The sequence below is a fragment of the Meriones unguiculatus genome, chromosome X (genome assembly GCF_030254825.1).
Source record: "Meriones unguiculatus strain TT.TT164.6M chromosome X, Bangor_MerUng_6.1, whole genome shotgun sequence".
Classification (NCBI taxonomy): Eukaryota; Metazoa; Chordata; class Mammalia; order Rodentia; family Muridae; genus Meriones; species Meriones unguiculatus.
Genome location: NC_083369.1, coordinates 65,290,772 through 65,305,101, shown reverse-complemented (window position 1 = coordinate 65,305,101; position 14,330 = coordinate 65,290,772). Strand labels below are relative to the sequence as shown.

At 36.7% G+C, this 14,330-nt stretch overlaps 1 protein-coding gene across 1 annotated transcript in view; it reads left to right on the top strand.

The window, feature by feature from the left end:
- Positions 1 to 14,330, top strand: part of Gucy2f (guanylate cyclase 2F, retinal) — a 131,515-nt gene that overhangs the window by 54,498 nt on the left and 62,687 nt on the right. The window contains exons 5-6 of the mRNA XM_060374654.1: positions 589 to 685; positions 6,795 to 6,926. Coding sequence (XP_060230637.1) covers positions 589 to 685; positions 6,795 to 6,926 — 229 coding nt within the window. The remainder of the gene's footprint in view (positions 1 to 588; positions 686 to 6,794; positions 6,927 to 14,330) is intronic.

Here is a 14,330-nt window from a genome sequence, read left to right as displayed (position 1 = left end):
GGCCACTTGTTTGGAATCATGTAGACAAAGCAAATAACTGACTGAATTTTTCCACTTTTCAACCTGTTTGCAAGTTTACAAGACCTCAAGTAGTATCATGAGCAGAAATCTGGGCCCACAGCCAGGGACCAGGATTCTAGTTCCAGCTCTGCCTAAGGCTAGGGGATCTCACACAATTTGTGTTATTTTGCTTTGTTTCCTTAATGTGTTTTTGCTGTTGTTGTCATTAGCAAACTGGAGATCAATGTCTTTCAGCCCTAAGATTATTAGGATGCATAGTGTGAGTAGGAAACATGCAGAGCCCTTTAAAATTATTCAGAGAGGTTTTGAATGTGCCCCTGATGTGAGATTACCATTTCATTAGTCTGAGATACTATCCCTATACATCACCCTTGCTTCTTTTGTGGATACCTTTTCAATAATATTTTCATATTTGTGTTTTTGTTTTTGTAAGTTGTGATGACTAGGGTTGTTTTTATTCTCTTTGCTTTAAATATTATGGTAATGATCATATATATATATATATATATATATATGAACACACATTCTGCATCCCATCCCTGACCATCTATTTCATATTTGTTTCAGGCGACGTATAAATAAAATACAGTTGATTAAAGGGCCCAACAGAATTCTACTGACTTTGGAAGATGTGACATTTGTTAATCCCCACTTTGGCAGTAAGGTAGGTAGCCCCCTTTCTGCTGTGTTGACTGATATCATAGCTAGAAGCCACAGGTAACTATTGAAGCATGCCATGTAGTTTCAGTTATGATATGCAGTAAGAGTAAAATGCATGGGCTGGAGAGAGATTAAAGGTGAGGCTCACAACAAAAAATATGTTTAAAATGAGTAAAATGCACACTGGACTTGGAACTCTTAGTATAAAGACTTATAAAATATCTCATGAAAACTTATAAAAGATTGATCACAAAAATTATTTTAGATATATGGGGTTAAATAAAGAGTATCATTAAATTATTTTATCTATTTTTGTTTACTATGACTTTTAGAATACATAAACTATATATGTAGCATAGAATGTGCTTCACCCACAAATAATCTTGTTATTTGCAGCAACATAGATTGAACTAGAAGACATGATATTAAAGGAAATAAGCCAAATAGAGAAAGACAGTATCACATGATCCTGCTCATATGTAGAAGTAGGAGAATACACTAGTTGTCAGTAGAAGGTAAGAATAGTAAAAAACAGGGAAATAGACAGATATCAGATAACCGGTACCAAAATACAGTTAGACAGAAGGAATAAATTCCAGGGCTTTATAGAACACTTGGGTGACTATAATTTGCAACTTATTGCATAATTTACAAAAAAAAAAGAAAGAAAAAGAAAAAAAGGATGCCAAAGATTATCAAAATAAAGAAATGATACAGGGGACATAGAAATATGACTCAGTAGTTAAAAGCTGTATTGGTCTTGTGGAGGACTTGAATTTATTTCCCAGCACCCAAGTCCAGCAGCTTATGTGTAACTCTAGCTCCAGTGGATGCAACACCGACTTTAGGCTTCTTCAGGCACCTGCACACATGTAGCATGCATACATGTTGTAGGCGGCGATTAATATTTACTATTGATTTATCTTCTGGTAATGCTTGCTGCTAATCCTCAGCAGCTGTATAACCAAATCACCACACGGAGACTGGGTTTTTAGTTAACCTAGAACACAATGCTGGGCAAAATTTACTGCCTCCTAAACCTCCAAGCCCTCAGTTTCCTAACATTTAGATTTCCCACATTATACTTGCTTTTTGTGAAATCTTAGGTAGGTCTGGTTCATGCGCCATGTCCTCCAAGATCTCTCCTCCAGCTCTGCTCTCCTCACTTTCCTCTCACCCCTTCTCTTCCCACTCACCTCCTGCTCTCTAGCTTCTTCCCTCTTTCCTGTTCTCTGGCTCCTCCCATTACACAACATTGTAGCTAGTTGCTTTATTTTGTCTTGTTTACACAAGAGTTGAGACAAGATGCTTATAGTGAGTATCACAATGCAATATCCGGATTGAAACCAGAGAGTGGGGGTGGGGAAATCAGCATTTGAATTAACAAGGGTAAGGCGTATACATTTTAAAAGAACATTATACCAACACATACACATACATACAGACAAATTAACAAAATAAAAGTACATTAAAATAAGTGATACTTATTTAAGGATATAAAAATCTTAGTTACTCTGCTTTGTTCACCATGCATTATATACATATGTCAATTATTCAATTTTATACATTAATGTATGTATGAGTATTCATTGTTAATTAAAATTACATATATAGTTGATGTTATATCTCAGATAACACTGTCTCCTTAGAACTGAGTTTTGAAAGTGAATACAGTCCACTCTGGGCAATAGTTTTGACTTCATATAACTCCTCTTTGGTAAACTTTATATTAGCCTTTAATACCCAACATGGTGTTTATAATATAAGATGTACTAATAAAAGCTCAGAGAAAGATGACAACTCATAAAAGAGGGCAGAGTTTCATGAAAGTCTTGTTTGATATATCATTTCTGTGATAACAGGTGATCTTCATAAGGACTGTCCCTGGGATTTTATTTTGTGAGATTACATGTAGTCTTTAGGGCACTACAGTCAAGAGAAGACAATGGAATCTTGCAAGGAAACAGGTTCCAACAGGCACCAAATTACACAAATGAACTGGAAATAGAATAGGACTTTAGAGAGGTCAGGTCAGTAGAAGGAAATTTTTTCAGAGACCGAGATTCAAAACTGAGTCTTTAAAGAAAGGAAGGTAGAATTTGTCTATGTTACAGATTACGGACTGCTTATCAATCACTTTTCTTTGACCCTCCCAGGAGAAATTAGTAGCAAGCTTTAAAATTTCACATAGAATATCTGGATTTATGAGCTTGCAAAAGTTGACTTGTAAGTGTTGGTATTTATTACCGAAGGGTGATTACAAGCTAACACTCTTGTGCCATATACTCCGAAATAATTAGAATAGAGGATTTTGAATGTTCTAGTTACAAAGAAATGAAAACGTTTGTGATGATAGGCAACTTAGGGATCCTGATTTGAGCAATATGCAATATATGTACCACAGCATCATACTGTATCCCATAGAGCTGTATAATTATTATTTATCAATATTTATTTTAAAAAGTTGGAGTTGCCCAAAAGAGTAAGTAGTTATTATTATATTTTGTAAAAGACATACTTACTATTGTTTGATATGGTTTCTATCCTGTCTTCCTATTGTCTTCATGGCCTTGAGAGATATCCTAGGCAGAGGAAACATCATGAACAGAGGCATGGAAAACAAAGGATGTGGGGAAAATTTTTGTCAAGGAAACTGGTGTGTTTCCTTATTCTAGCCTACTTGGTTGCAATAATAACAACTCATCTTTGCATACTCTGGGGTAGCAAGATATATAAAGAGGATACAAAAGCATAGTATTGTTTCTGTGTGCTATATATTTTTGTCATTTTACCACACCAGATTTGAGAATTTGGTTGTCTTAGTTGCAAACAGGTCAGTTGCTTAAAAATGACACTGAGAGTTACATGTAATTATCTGGCTACATGAAGAATGGAATTATGTGGTAATGTCCTGTGTGGTCTGCCAAATGAACTGATGAGCTAGTTAATTAATTCCAGACCTAGAATCATCTGTGTTAAATCCTCAGATGATTTTTTAAGGTGGCTATCACCATCCTAAAAATGTACTGATGAAAGGTAAAACTATCACTGTGGCTGGCCACAGAAACACATTGATAATTGGTTTCCGTTTTTGAAACCACTGGAATACAATACCGGTCATGATGGTGGATTTTTCTCTCAATTCTTTGTATGAAATTCCCCAATTGAAGCAGACACTGAAGCCAAAGCTCTGAATCGATCCCAATCTACAACTTGATACTAAGGGAAAATAATTCAATCTTAAGGTCAAACTATGTTATCTAGAAATGTGATCAGCCTTGAGCTTGTTTGGAGGTTCTAGCAGGGGAGCGCAGCTACTCGTATATCCTTGACCTGTTAGGCCACAGAGGAGGACTTTGCAGCCAGCCCTGAAGATACCTGATAAAACAGGGTCAAATGAAAGGGGAGGAGGTCCTCCCCTATCAGTGGACTTGGAAAGGGGCAGGGAGGGAGTGTGGGGTTGGGGAGGGAATGAGGGAGCGAGATACAGCTGGGACACAGAGTTAACAAAATGTAACTAAAAAGAAAAACTAAAATTAAAAAAAAGAAATGTGATCAGCCATAAAGTCTTATGAAAATGAACATAAATGTACTGAAGTTTTGACCAAAGATACAAATCTACTTCCACCCCCCCCCCCATGAATTTGGTATTATCCATGTCAACCTGACAGTTCTTGACAGCTGCCTGGATATTGGGTTTTCAAGTACCAAAAAAACGGTTATGATGCTCATTTTTGGATTAAATTGGATTTTTCAATGCATACATAGACCTTATAATAGCCTAATGAGGTCTACTAATATATAAACTGCACTTGTGTTGCAAAAGTATGCCAATACCTTCAAAATGCCACAAAGAGCACACTAGAGCTACTGCTAGACAGACAGATGGCTTAGGGTTTAAGACAGTGAACATGATGATATATCATTTCATGTAACTTTTGACCTGAAGAGAATGAAAACATATTCTATAAAAGTGAAAAATCACCAAATATCAACAGTTCTTATGGGAATGTTGATGCTTGTTTGCTTGTTCAAGTGTTTTGGTCTAAGTGGAAAAGAATGGCATTACCCAAGAAGCATACATTTTGCTAATTGCTCAGTCACAAACTTGCAGCTGGCTGTGTTTAATCAGTCAAGAAACCAAGCCAAGAACTCCACACAAAAGGAATGTCTGAAAGTGTAAACTCTTTGAGAATACAGAATTAATTCAGTCTAGAAAAATTGTCAGGTCAGAAGAAGTCAAGTCAGAAAAGAAAGATGTTAAAAGAAGAAAGCAAAGCTGAAATCCAAGTGTATGTGGATTTGGGCAAATTTTATGACTTTCTTCCTTTCCCTTCACAGAGTGGACTATGTCTTAATATATATCTACATGCGTTCGCTGAGATATGAAAACAAAGAAAAGAATAGAAGGGAGGTAGATGGCTTCCTGGCCTTGCTCTGTTGGAAGGAGTGCAAGATGATGGAGGGGCTATGTGAGGAGTCAGGTTTTACATGTTGCCTAAGTCTTGAGCTGTTAAAATATTAGAACATTTTCTTCATACTTTGTGATAGTATTGATATTGAAAAGAACTTACCTTAAGGCTAAAGCAACCAGTTATTTTCAGGTGATCAAAGACCGCTGTAAGTACAGCATTAGAAAGTATTCAAGATTAATTATGGGCAAAGAGGACTGGTAGAAAGCATGATGTGGTAAGGAAAAAGAACAGGACAGGGAACTGAAATAGCAAAATCTTTGTTCAAGTCCTTGCGTTGTTCTTTAGCTGTCTGTTTCCTCCTTATAAAAAGGAGAATATAGAAGCTAGGCATTGGTGGTATGTGCCTATAATATTGGTCTCCTGAAGGCAGAGGCAGGAGGATTGTGTTATTAAGGCCAATCTGTCATACATAGTGAGACTCTGAAATAACAAAAAGACTACCCTGACTACTATAATAAAATAATTAATGAAGGAATGAAAGGTGGTATTGGTGTTGGAAGAGGAAGGACACTTGCCTAGATAATAATGAGAGTATCTATTCATTTATATTCATCGCAATTCTTTTAAAAGACATTTTAAAAAATAAAGAAAGTAATATTGAGGTATCGATTGACTTATTCCATTCTTCATATAAAGTAAGTCTACTGGCTTATTTGAAGACGTAGAGCTTATCTTTAAAGGTTGTCACAATAGCAGGGAACTCTCTTCATTTTGTCTTTCAACTGGGAAGTTGCAGCTTCCCTTTTCAGACTATCTGTCTAGATAAATTCAAGGAGCAAAAGATCTGGCCTTCTTCAGCCTTATGCTTATTATAGACTGATAACCCACTTACTCTCTATTTTCTTAATTGCTCTATGTGTGGCCTTCTCTCAGAAAGAATGATTTCATCTGGCAGAGTAGAACTAAAAAGGAGCCAATATTGGGAGTCAGGGGCTGAAATTACTTACTAGTTCTATTTTTAAAAGTTTGATTTCTCTACAACCACATTTCTCTTAACTAAATCATTGAATAGATGATATTTGGAAATTAATTAATTTCAGCTTTTGGGTCTAAATTTCAAGTCTTGAAAATGAGGATTTCATGTGAAATTACTAACAGATATAGACTTTCTTGTCTCACATGAATATAATTTCAATTTTCTTTGAGAAATAGGAAAGGCATGTTGTATACCTGTGATCTTAGCACTTGAAATGCTGAGGAGGGAGGATTATGAGATCTAAACCAGCTTGGTCCACACAGTGAGACCCTGTCTCAAGCAAGCAAGCAAGCAAGCAAACAAACAAGTAACATTACAGGGACTGATCAATGTTTAGGAATATATATCCATACACATATATGGAACAACAACTAAAGAAACAGAGGCCATGAATTTGAGAAAGAGCAATTAGAGATGCAAGGGAAAGGTTGGAGAGATAAAAGGGAAGGAGGAAAATGATGCAATTATATTTTAATTCAAAAAAATAAGCAAGTTATCTGGGAGATAAAAATACTTGGGAATATTAATATTTCTTTGGTGGTATATAGAATTTATGTAACCTACTACCTACAGCCTACAAAGAGTTCCAAATGATTATAATGAATTGATTTTAAATAATGACAATTATGTTCAACCTTTTATTTCCCCTAATCTTTTCACAGAGAGGCAGCTATGCCAGTGTAAGCTTCCAGATCATCTCAGAAGTTCAAAGTGGGAGGTCCCCAAGGCTGTCGTTTTCTTCAGGCTGTCTAACTCCAGCTACTTATGAAAATTCCAACATAGCAATATATGAGGTAAGACATCTAGATTTCATTACTCTGCAACCTTCTCAGCTTTTAAAGTGAGGCTGCCACTGAAGAGTCAGTCTTTGGGTACAAATATTCAAGCTTTTTCCAAGTTTTTCTGCATGTGTCCATTTACAAGCTTGATTGATTGATATTTTTGACAGTGATTTTTCTCCAACAACTGATCATTTTGAAACTTCATTAAAAAATAATTAAACTTGATTCATTCACTAGGTTTTCTGATAAAAGACCTGAAACCCAAATACTTAAAATGTTCCAGTCATCCCACAATGCTATATGTAATAGAAGAAATGACTCCCTGAGTCACTTGTTTGGTGTGAGATGTCTACAAACACAGATATGTTGAAGATTACCTGTAAACTCTGGTTGTCTTTCCCATATTTATAATAGTCTGGTGACACTGAAACTTTAGAAATTCTTTCTTTTTAGTCACCTGTACTATCTTCAGGAGTAACAGGTGACTTTATGCTTCACAAAACAGAAATGCCCTTTGAAGTTTGTCTTTCAAGATTTAAGAGGTAACCTCATCCCTATTATCCTTAGACATTGGAATTTGGTAACCAGAACAAATCTTGCATCAGTTTTAGAGATGAGCTATTTCTTCTCAGCTGGAAAGAGTTAAGCAGGGGGTAATGAAGGAACCAGACAGTCCTTCTGTCTCTCGAAGTGATGCTTTCCCAGTGTGGTTTTCTTGTTGTGTTTGGAGACCCTCCCAAAAGCACAAGACACTCACAGCTGAAAAGAAAGGCTAAAAAATGAAGAATTTAGATTTGAATTGCCCTTTTTCAAGTATTCTCCTCCATCAAATAAATAATTCATGGAAACTTGCTAGGGATTGTCCATGTTAACCTCCAAACTTTAGGTGTTTAATTTTAATGGCCAATATGATGACATTTGGAACAGCTTGAGATAGTAAGTGAAAACAGTGAGACTCAAAAAATGTGTCTTTTTTCATTTGTGGGTCTTAGATTTTTATAAATATACAAACCAGATATAGAGATATATGACATGAATGTAGAAGAAAGAATGGGGGAAGGAAGGGGACTAGTGGGAGTGATGGAGAGAAGGAGGGTATGGAGACATGAATATGGTTAACATACTGGATATTCTTGAAAGAACTTGTCCTTATGAAACCTGTCATTGTGTACAATGAATATATGTCTCAATGAAGAGATGAGAATTTGAAAAGGTATTAAGAGGGAGGATGGGATTGGGGGGGAATGACAGAGGAAGCTACAGCTGGGATACAAAGTGAATAAAATGTAATTAATATAAAAAATAAAAATTTAATAAAAAAGAAACAAAAAATTAAAAAGGGATTAAATCAACATGAGTATAGCCCTTACAAAAACAAACAAACAAACAAACAAAACAAACTTATATATAGGTTTTGGCCCACTTGCCCTTATGCCTTCCACAATGTTTCTCCACTTCAAAGGATGTGACAGCATCAAATTGGGCATAGACAACAACTTTCACTCAGTAATTGAATCTACTGTCTTTTGGTCTTCAACTTTCCAGTCTTTAGAACTGTAAAAGAAATCTTGTTTTTTTTTTTTTTTAATATAGATATAAATTGCCCAGTTTCGTAAGTGGACTACCTCTGCCTACATGCCAAATGAGCATAGTACGTGTCCCTTTAGTATTCATGAGTGTTTTATCTTACTTTGAAGCAGGAAACCTATGGATTTTACTGTCATTTAATGTAATCAAAAAAGGGGATCTGTTTCCAATGTGAATTTGAAGTTTTAAGGAATCTTCTCTCTGAGAAACTAAAGGTAGAAATGATTGGCTGGCTATGGAATGTCAAACGGAATAATCTTAGGCATTTAGAGCTGCACTACACTACTAAGATTCTGAAATAAGTATAAATAACTTTCACTTTTCATTTACCACATTAGAAGTTGAGTGAGTGCTTAATCTTGGAGACTCATTAAAATCTCCTTCTGAATGTTAAAAAATAAAATAAAGAAAATAAAAGCTATGTCCAAACTCCCATTCTTACCAATTGATTCTTGGTGGCATTCAGTTGGTAGGGACATACAACCAGTCATTGGTGTATGTTTTTTTTAAGTCCATTTATGTGCTTTTTGATATGTGCAGCCAGGTGTGATAATTGCTTGACAGAGAAGCCTCTAAAGCTACATCTGGCATGGCTTTGCTATGATTCTCTGACTCAGTGGACAAATTTAGGTGTTGAATCATGGTGTGTTTTATTTAGTAGGATTGAAATGTTACAGTGTAGAATTGATAAAGAATAAAAGAAAAGCCTGTTACTGGCCTTAAAGCTCTTGTCAGATACTTTCCTGTTTTGGAAGTTGAGCAGGGAGCTGGCTATATAACTTTTCATAAATGACTGCTAGTCAGTCTATTCATGAGTAGGAGAGCTTTACCTTTATAAAAGGAGTATGTTAATTTAAAAATATTTTATTTATTTATTTTAATGTGTGTTAATGTTTTGCTTGAATGTATATCAGCACCATCCGTCTGCATGACCTTAGAGGCCAGTAGTAGGTGCTAGAAGCACCTTAGAGGCCAGTAATAGGTGCTGGAAGCAATTTACTGACTGAGCCATCCCTCCAGTAGAGGGTATCATTTTGAAGCTCTAACTCATTTAGTAATGACTGTGTAGCTCAGGCTGTTCTCCTAACAATCCTCTTGTTCCAGTCTCACAAATGCTGGATTACAAATATGTGTCACCATGCCTGGCTAAAGTAACAAGTCTTACAGAAAACTGACTTGTTTGAAACCTAATCTACTGGATGATGAGACTTAAAACAATGTCTTTTATAAAAATTTTATTTATTTATTTTTACTTTTTACAACTTATTCATTATATATCCTAATTGAAGACCCCTTCCTCAACTCCTCTCAGACCTACCCTGCCTCCCTCTTCCCCTCTATTCCCTTCCCCTAGCACACTGAAATGGGCAGTTCTCCTCTGACATCTACCCATAGCTTATCAACTCTCATTAGGGCTGCCCGGGTCCTCTTCCTCTGTGGGCTGTCACGGCTGTATCACCAGGGGCAGTGATCAAAAAGGAGGCAGTCAAGTTCAAGACAGAGACAGCCCCTGCTCCTCTTGCTAGGGAACCCACATAGAGACTGGGCTGTCAACTGGCTACATCTGAGCAGGGAGTCGAGGTCCTTAGTTGGTGCATCAGTCTTTGCAAGACCCCCTGAGCTCAGCTTTGTTGGTCTCCTTGTGGGACTCATGTCCCCTCCATGTCCTTCTATCTCCCCCTTCTTTCATAAGACTCCCTGCATTCTGCCGAAAGTTTGGCTGTGAGTCTCATTATCTGCTTTGATCCTCTGTTGGGTGGAGCTTTTCAGAGGACCCTCTATAGTAGGCTCCCATCCTGTTTCTTCTCTTCTACTGCTTCTGGAGTCTATACTGTTTGCCATTTTGAAGGAGAATTAAGCACCCTCCCTACGGTTCTTCCTTATTGTTTAGGTCTGTAGCTTTTATTATGGCTATCCTATATTATACATTTAATATCAACTTATAAGTGAGTGTATACCATGTTTAAAGTCTTGCATAGATCAGGGATGCAAGGCACATACCTAGACACAGTAAAGACAATATACAGTAAGACTACAGCCAACATCAAACTAAACAGAGAGAAACATAAAATCAATCTCCATGAAATCAGGGACAAGGCAAGGCTACCCACTCTCTCCATATCTCTTCAACATTATTCTTGAACTCCTTTCTAGAGCAATAAGAAAATTAAAAGCGATCAAAGGGTTTCAAATCGGAAAGGAAGTCGGAAAGGAAGAAGTCAAAGTATCACTATTTGTAGATGGTATGACAGTATACAGGAGTGGCCACCCAAATTCTACCAGGGAACCCATACAGCTGATAAACACATTAAACAAAGTGGCTGGATACAAAATTAACTCAAAAATATCTGAAGTCATCCTGTATACAAAAGACAATTGGGCTGAGAAAGATATTAGGTAAACAACACCCTTCACAATAGCCACATAAAGCATAGAGTATCTTGGTGTTACTTGTATGAAAAACAAACAAACAAAAAAAACCCTTCAAGTCTCCAAAGAAATAAATAGAAGAATATATTAGAAGATGAAAAGATCTCCAAAGCTCATTGTTCAGTAGGATTAATAGAGTAAAAATTGCTATCTTACCAAATGTAATCTACAGATTCAATGGTTTCCCATCAAATTACCAACACAATTCTTTACAGACTTTGAAAGAAAAATTCTCAACTTTATATGGAAAACAACAACAACAACAACAACAAAATAAAAAAAACAGAATAGCTGAAACAATCCTCTACAATAAAAGATCTGATGCTCTTAGGGTGGATGACACCTAAATGAACATCTGTACAAAGTCCCAATTTATTTCTAATATCAGAGATCAGACCTCTACTCTTGCCTGATGCGTCTAAAACAAAAAGGGGGAACTGTAGAGAACTGCGGAATGCTATGCCTTAAAGATGGAGCTGGTTTCCGCCTTCCACCTTCCCGATGGTGAGTGCTCTCTGTCACGAACAACTCCACATTTGGCTAAGGCCGAGGATCTGGCTTGCTTCCATGTATGTGGACCTATCTGCATTGCCCCCGTGGCATGCCTGGGTTGGCTACCCAGAGGCTATTTAAGCTGTGGGCTGGCTTTCCCCGGGGTCCGAGGATTGTTCAATGTTCCTGAATAAACTGCATTGAAAAAAAAAAAAAAAAGATCTTGTGGAGGTATCTCCATCCCTGATCTCAAGCTGTACTATAGAGCAACATAATAAAAACTTAATGTTACTGGTATAGAAATAGGCCAGTGGATCAACAGAATTGAATTGAAGACCCAGAAATAAACCCACACACCTACAGATACCTGATTTTTGACAAAGAAGGCAAAACCATAAAATGGAAAAAAAGAGCATCTTCAACAAATGGTGCTGTTTTAATTGGATGGCTACATGTTGAAAAATACAGGTAGACCCATATCTATCACGCTTCACTAACAAAGTCCAAGTGGATCAAAGACCTCAACATAAAACCAAACACACTAAATCTGTTGAAAGAAAAAGTAGAGAAAAGCTTTGAACTCATTGGCACAGTAGAGCACTTCCTGAACACAACACCAACAGCTCAGGGTCTAAGATAAACACTTAATAAATGGTACCTCATGAAAATGAAAAGCTTCTGTAAAGTAAAGGACACGGTCAACAAAACACAAAGACAGCCTACAGACTGGGAAAAGATCTTTACCAACCCTACATTCAAAAGCAGGAAAATATCCAGAATATATAAAAAACTCAAGAAATTAGACACCAACAAACTAAGTAATCTAATTTAAATATGGGGTACAGAGCTAAGCAGAGAATTCTCAATAGAGAAATATCAAATGGCAGAAAAACCCTTAAAGAAATAATCAACATCATTAGTAATCAAGGAAATGTAAATCAAAACTACCCTGAGATTTCACCTTACACCCATCTGAAGGGCTAAGATCAAAATCTGAAGTGACAACACGGACTGGAGAGGATGGGGAGAAAGGGGAACCCTCCTATAGTGATGGTGGGAATGCAAACTTGTATAACTACTATGGAAATCAATCTGGCGCTTTATTAGAAAATTGTAAATAGTGCTACCTCAAGATCAAGCTATACTACTCCTGGGCATATATCCAAAAGATGCTCCACCATGCAACAAGAACATTTGTTCAACTATGTTCAAAGCAGCTTTATTTGTAATAGCCAGAAACTGGAAATAACCTAGGTGTCCCTCAACTGAGGAATGGATACAGAAATTGTGGTACGTTTACACATGGAATCTATTCAGCTATTAAAAATAAGGAAGTAATGAAATTTGCATGCAAATGGTGGGAAACAGAAAAGATCATCCTGAGTGAGGTATCCCAGAAGCAGAAAGACACACATGGTATATACTCACTTATAAGTAAGTGGATATTAGAAATAATATAGGATAAACATACTAAAATCTGTACAACTAAAGAAGCTAAGCAAGAAGAAGGACACTAGGTAAGATGCTCAATCCTCACTCAGAAAGACAAATGGGATGGACATTGGAAGAAGGAGAAAACAGGGAACAAGACAGGAGCCTACCACAGAGGGTCTTTGAAAGAATCTACCCATCAGTGTATCAAAGCAGATGCTGAGGCTTATAACCAAACTTTGGGCAGAGTTCAGGGAATCTTATGAAAGAAGGGGGAGATAGAAAGACCTGGAGGGGACAGGAACATCACAAAGAGAGCAACAGAACCAAGAAATCTGGGACCAGGGGTCTTTCCTGAGACTGATACAAACAACTTCTAATAGAGGACCATTCGAGAAAGCTGCTGGAGCGTTTTTTTTTTTTTTTTTTTTTTTTTAATCTACTGATTCAATTTTTTATACTCCATCTTAGATACCTCTTTAACCCTATCCAGGCATATAATCTTCCCACACATGAACTAGTACACACACACACACACACACACACACACACTTGAGTGTATGCCTGCACACGTGCACAAGAGTTTCCATGTAAAGCCAAAGAAACAAACAATGCCAACCAACCAATCAAATGAGAGAACTGTTCCTGGGAGTCTGGGATTTCCAGATCATACACTTGTAGATGCTAAATAGTCAAAGACAGGTTTTTCTGGGTGGTCCCATACATCGTACTACATTGACACATGTTTATACTCTGATTTATGTGCAGATGTATAATCTTCCACAGTTATTCTTTGAGTATAGAAAACAGAACCAGATGAGCTAATTAGTGGGGAGAAAGAAGTGACATCAGATGCTCTTAGGTATTTGTGACTATATGATCTGATAACCATAGTGTGTGGGGCTGAAGAGATGAGGAAGAAATCCCTGAATTTATCTTTTGCTTCATTTTGATACTTTCCAACTCTTTGACTCTCCTTTACTCTGTACACTCATTTACTTCTCTCTAAGCTTTTTCTTTTCCTGTTTCCTATAATTTACTTCTCTTCCTTCTACCAGTCATTGTCTCTCATCATAGACGTATAGATCATTAACGTTAAAGAGCTATGAAAAGTCATCTACTAAACCTCCTTTAAAAGGTGGGGAAACTGATGAGAAGGCCGATTAAGTAGGTACGCTAAGGCTAACCATGAGTTTGAAGCGGAGACATATTTAGGAACTCGCTCTCTTGTTTTAGTTAATTCAAAATGGCCTTAGTGCAAAAAGGATAGACTTTACAATACTTCAGAAAACTTCCATGAATAAACTTTTTTTTTCTTAATTAAAAAGTAAGTGATAAGTAAAATATTTTATCATTCTGTTTTAAGAGACCAAAAACAAAAGCGATTTAGCCCATGTGTGGTGAAGATAAAACCTTCCCATTTCCTCCTTTTCCCTCATTTTTTATGAATGAGGATACACACAGACTCAATAAAAA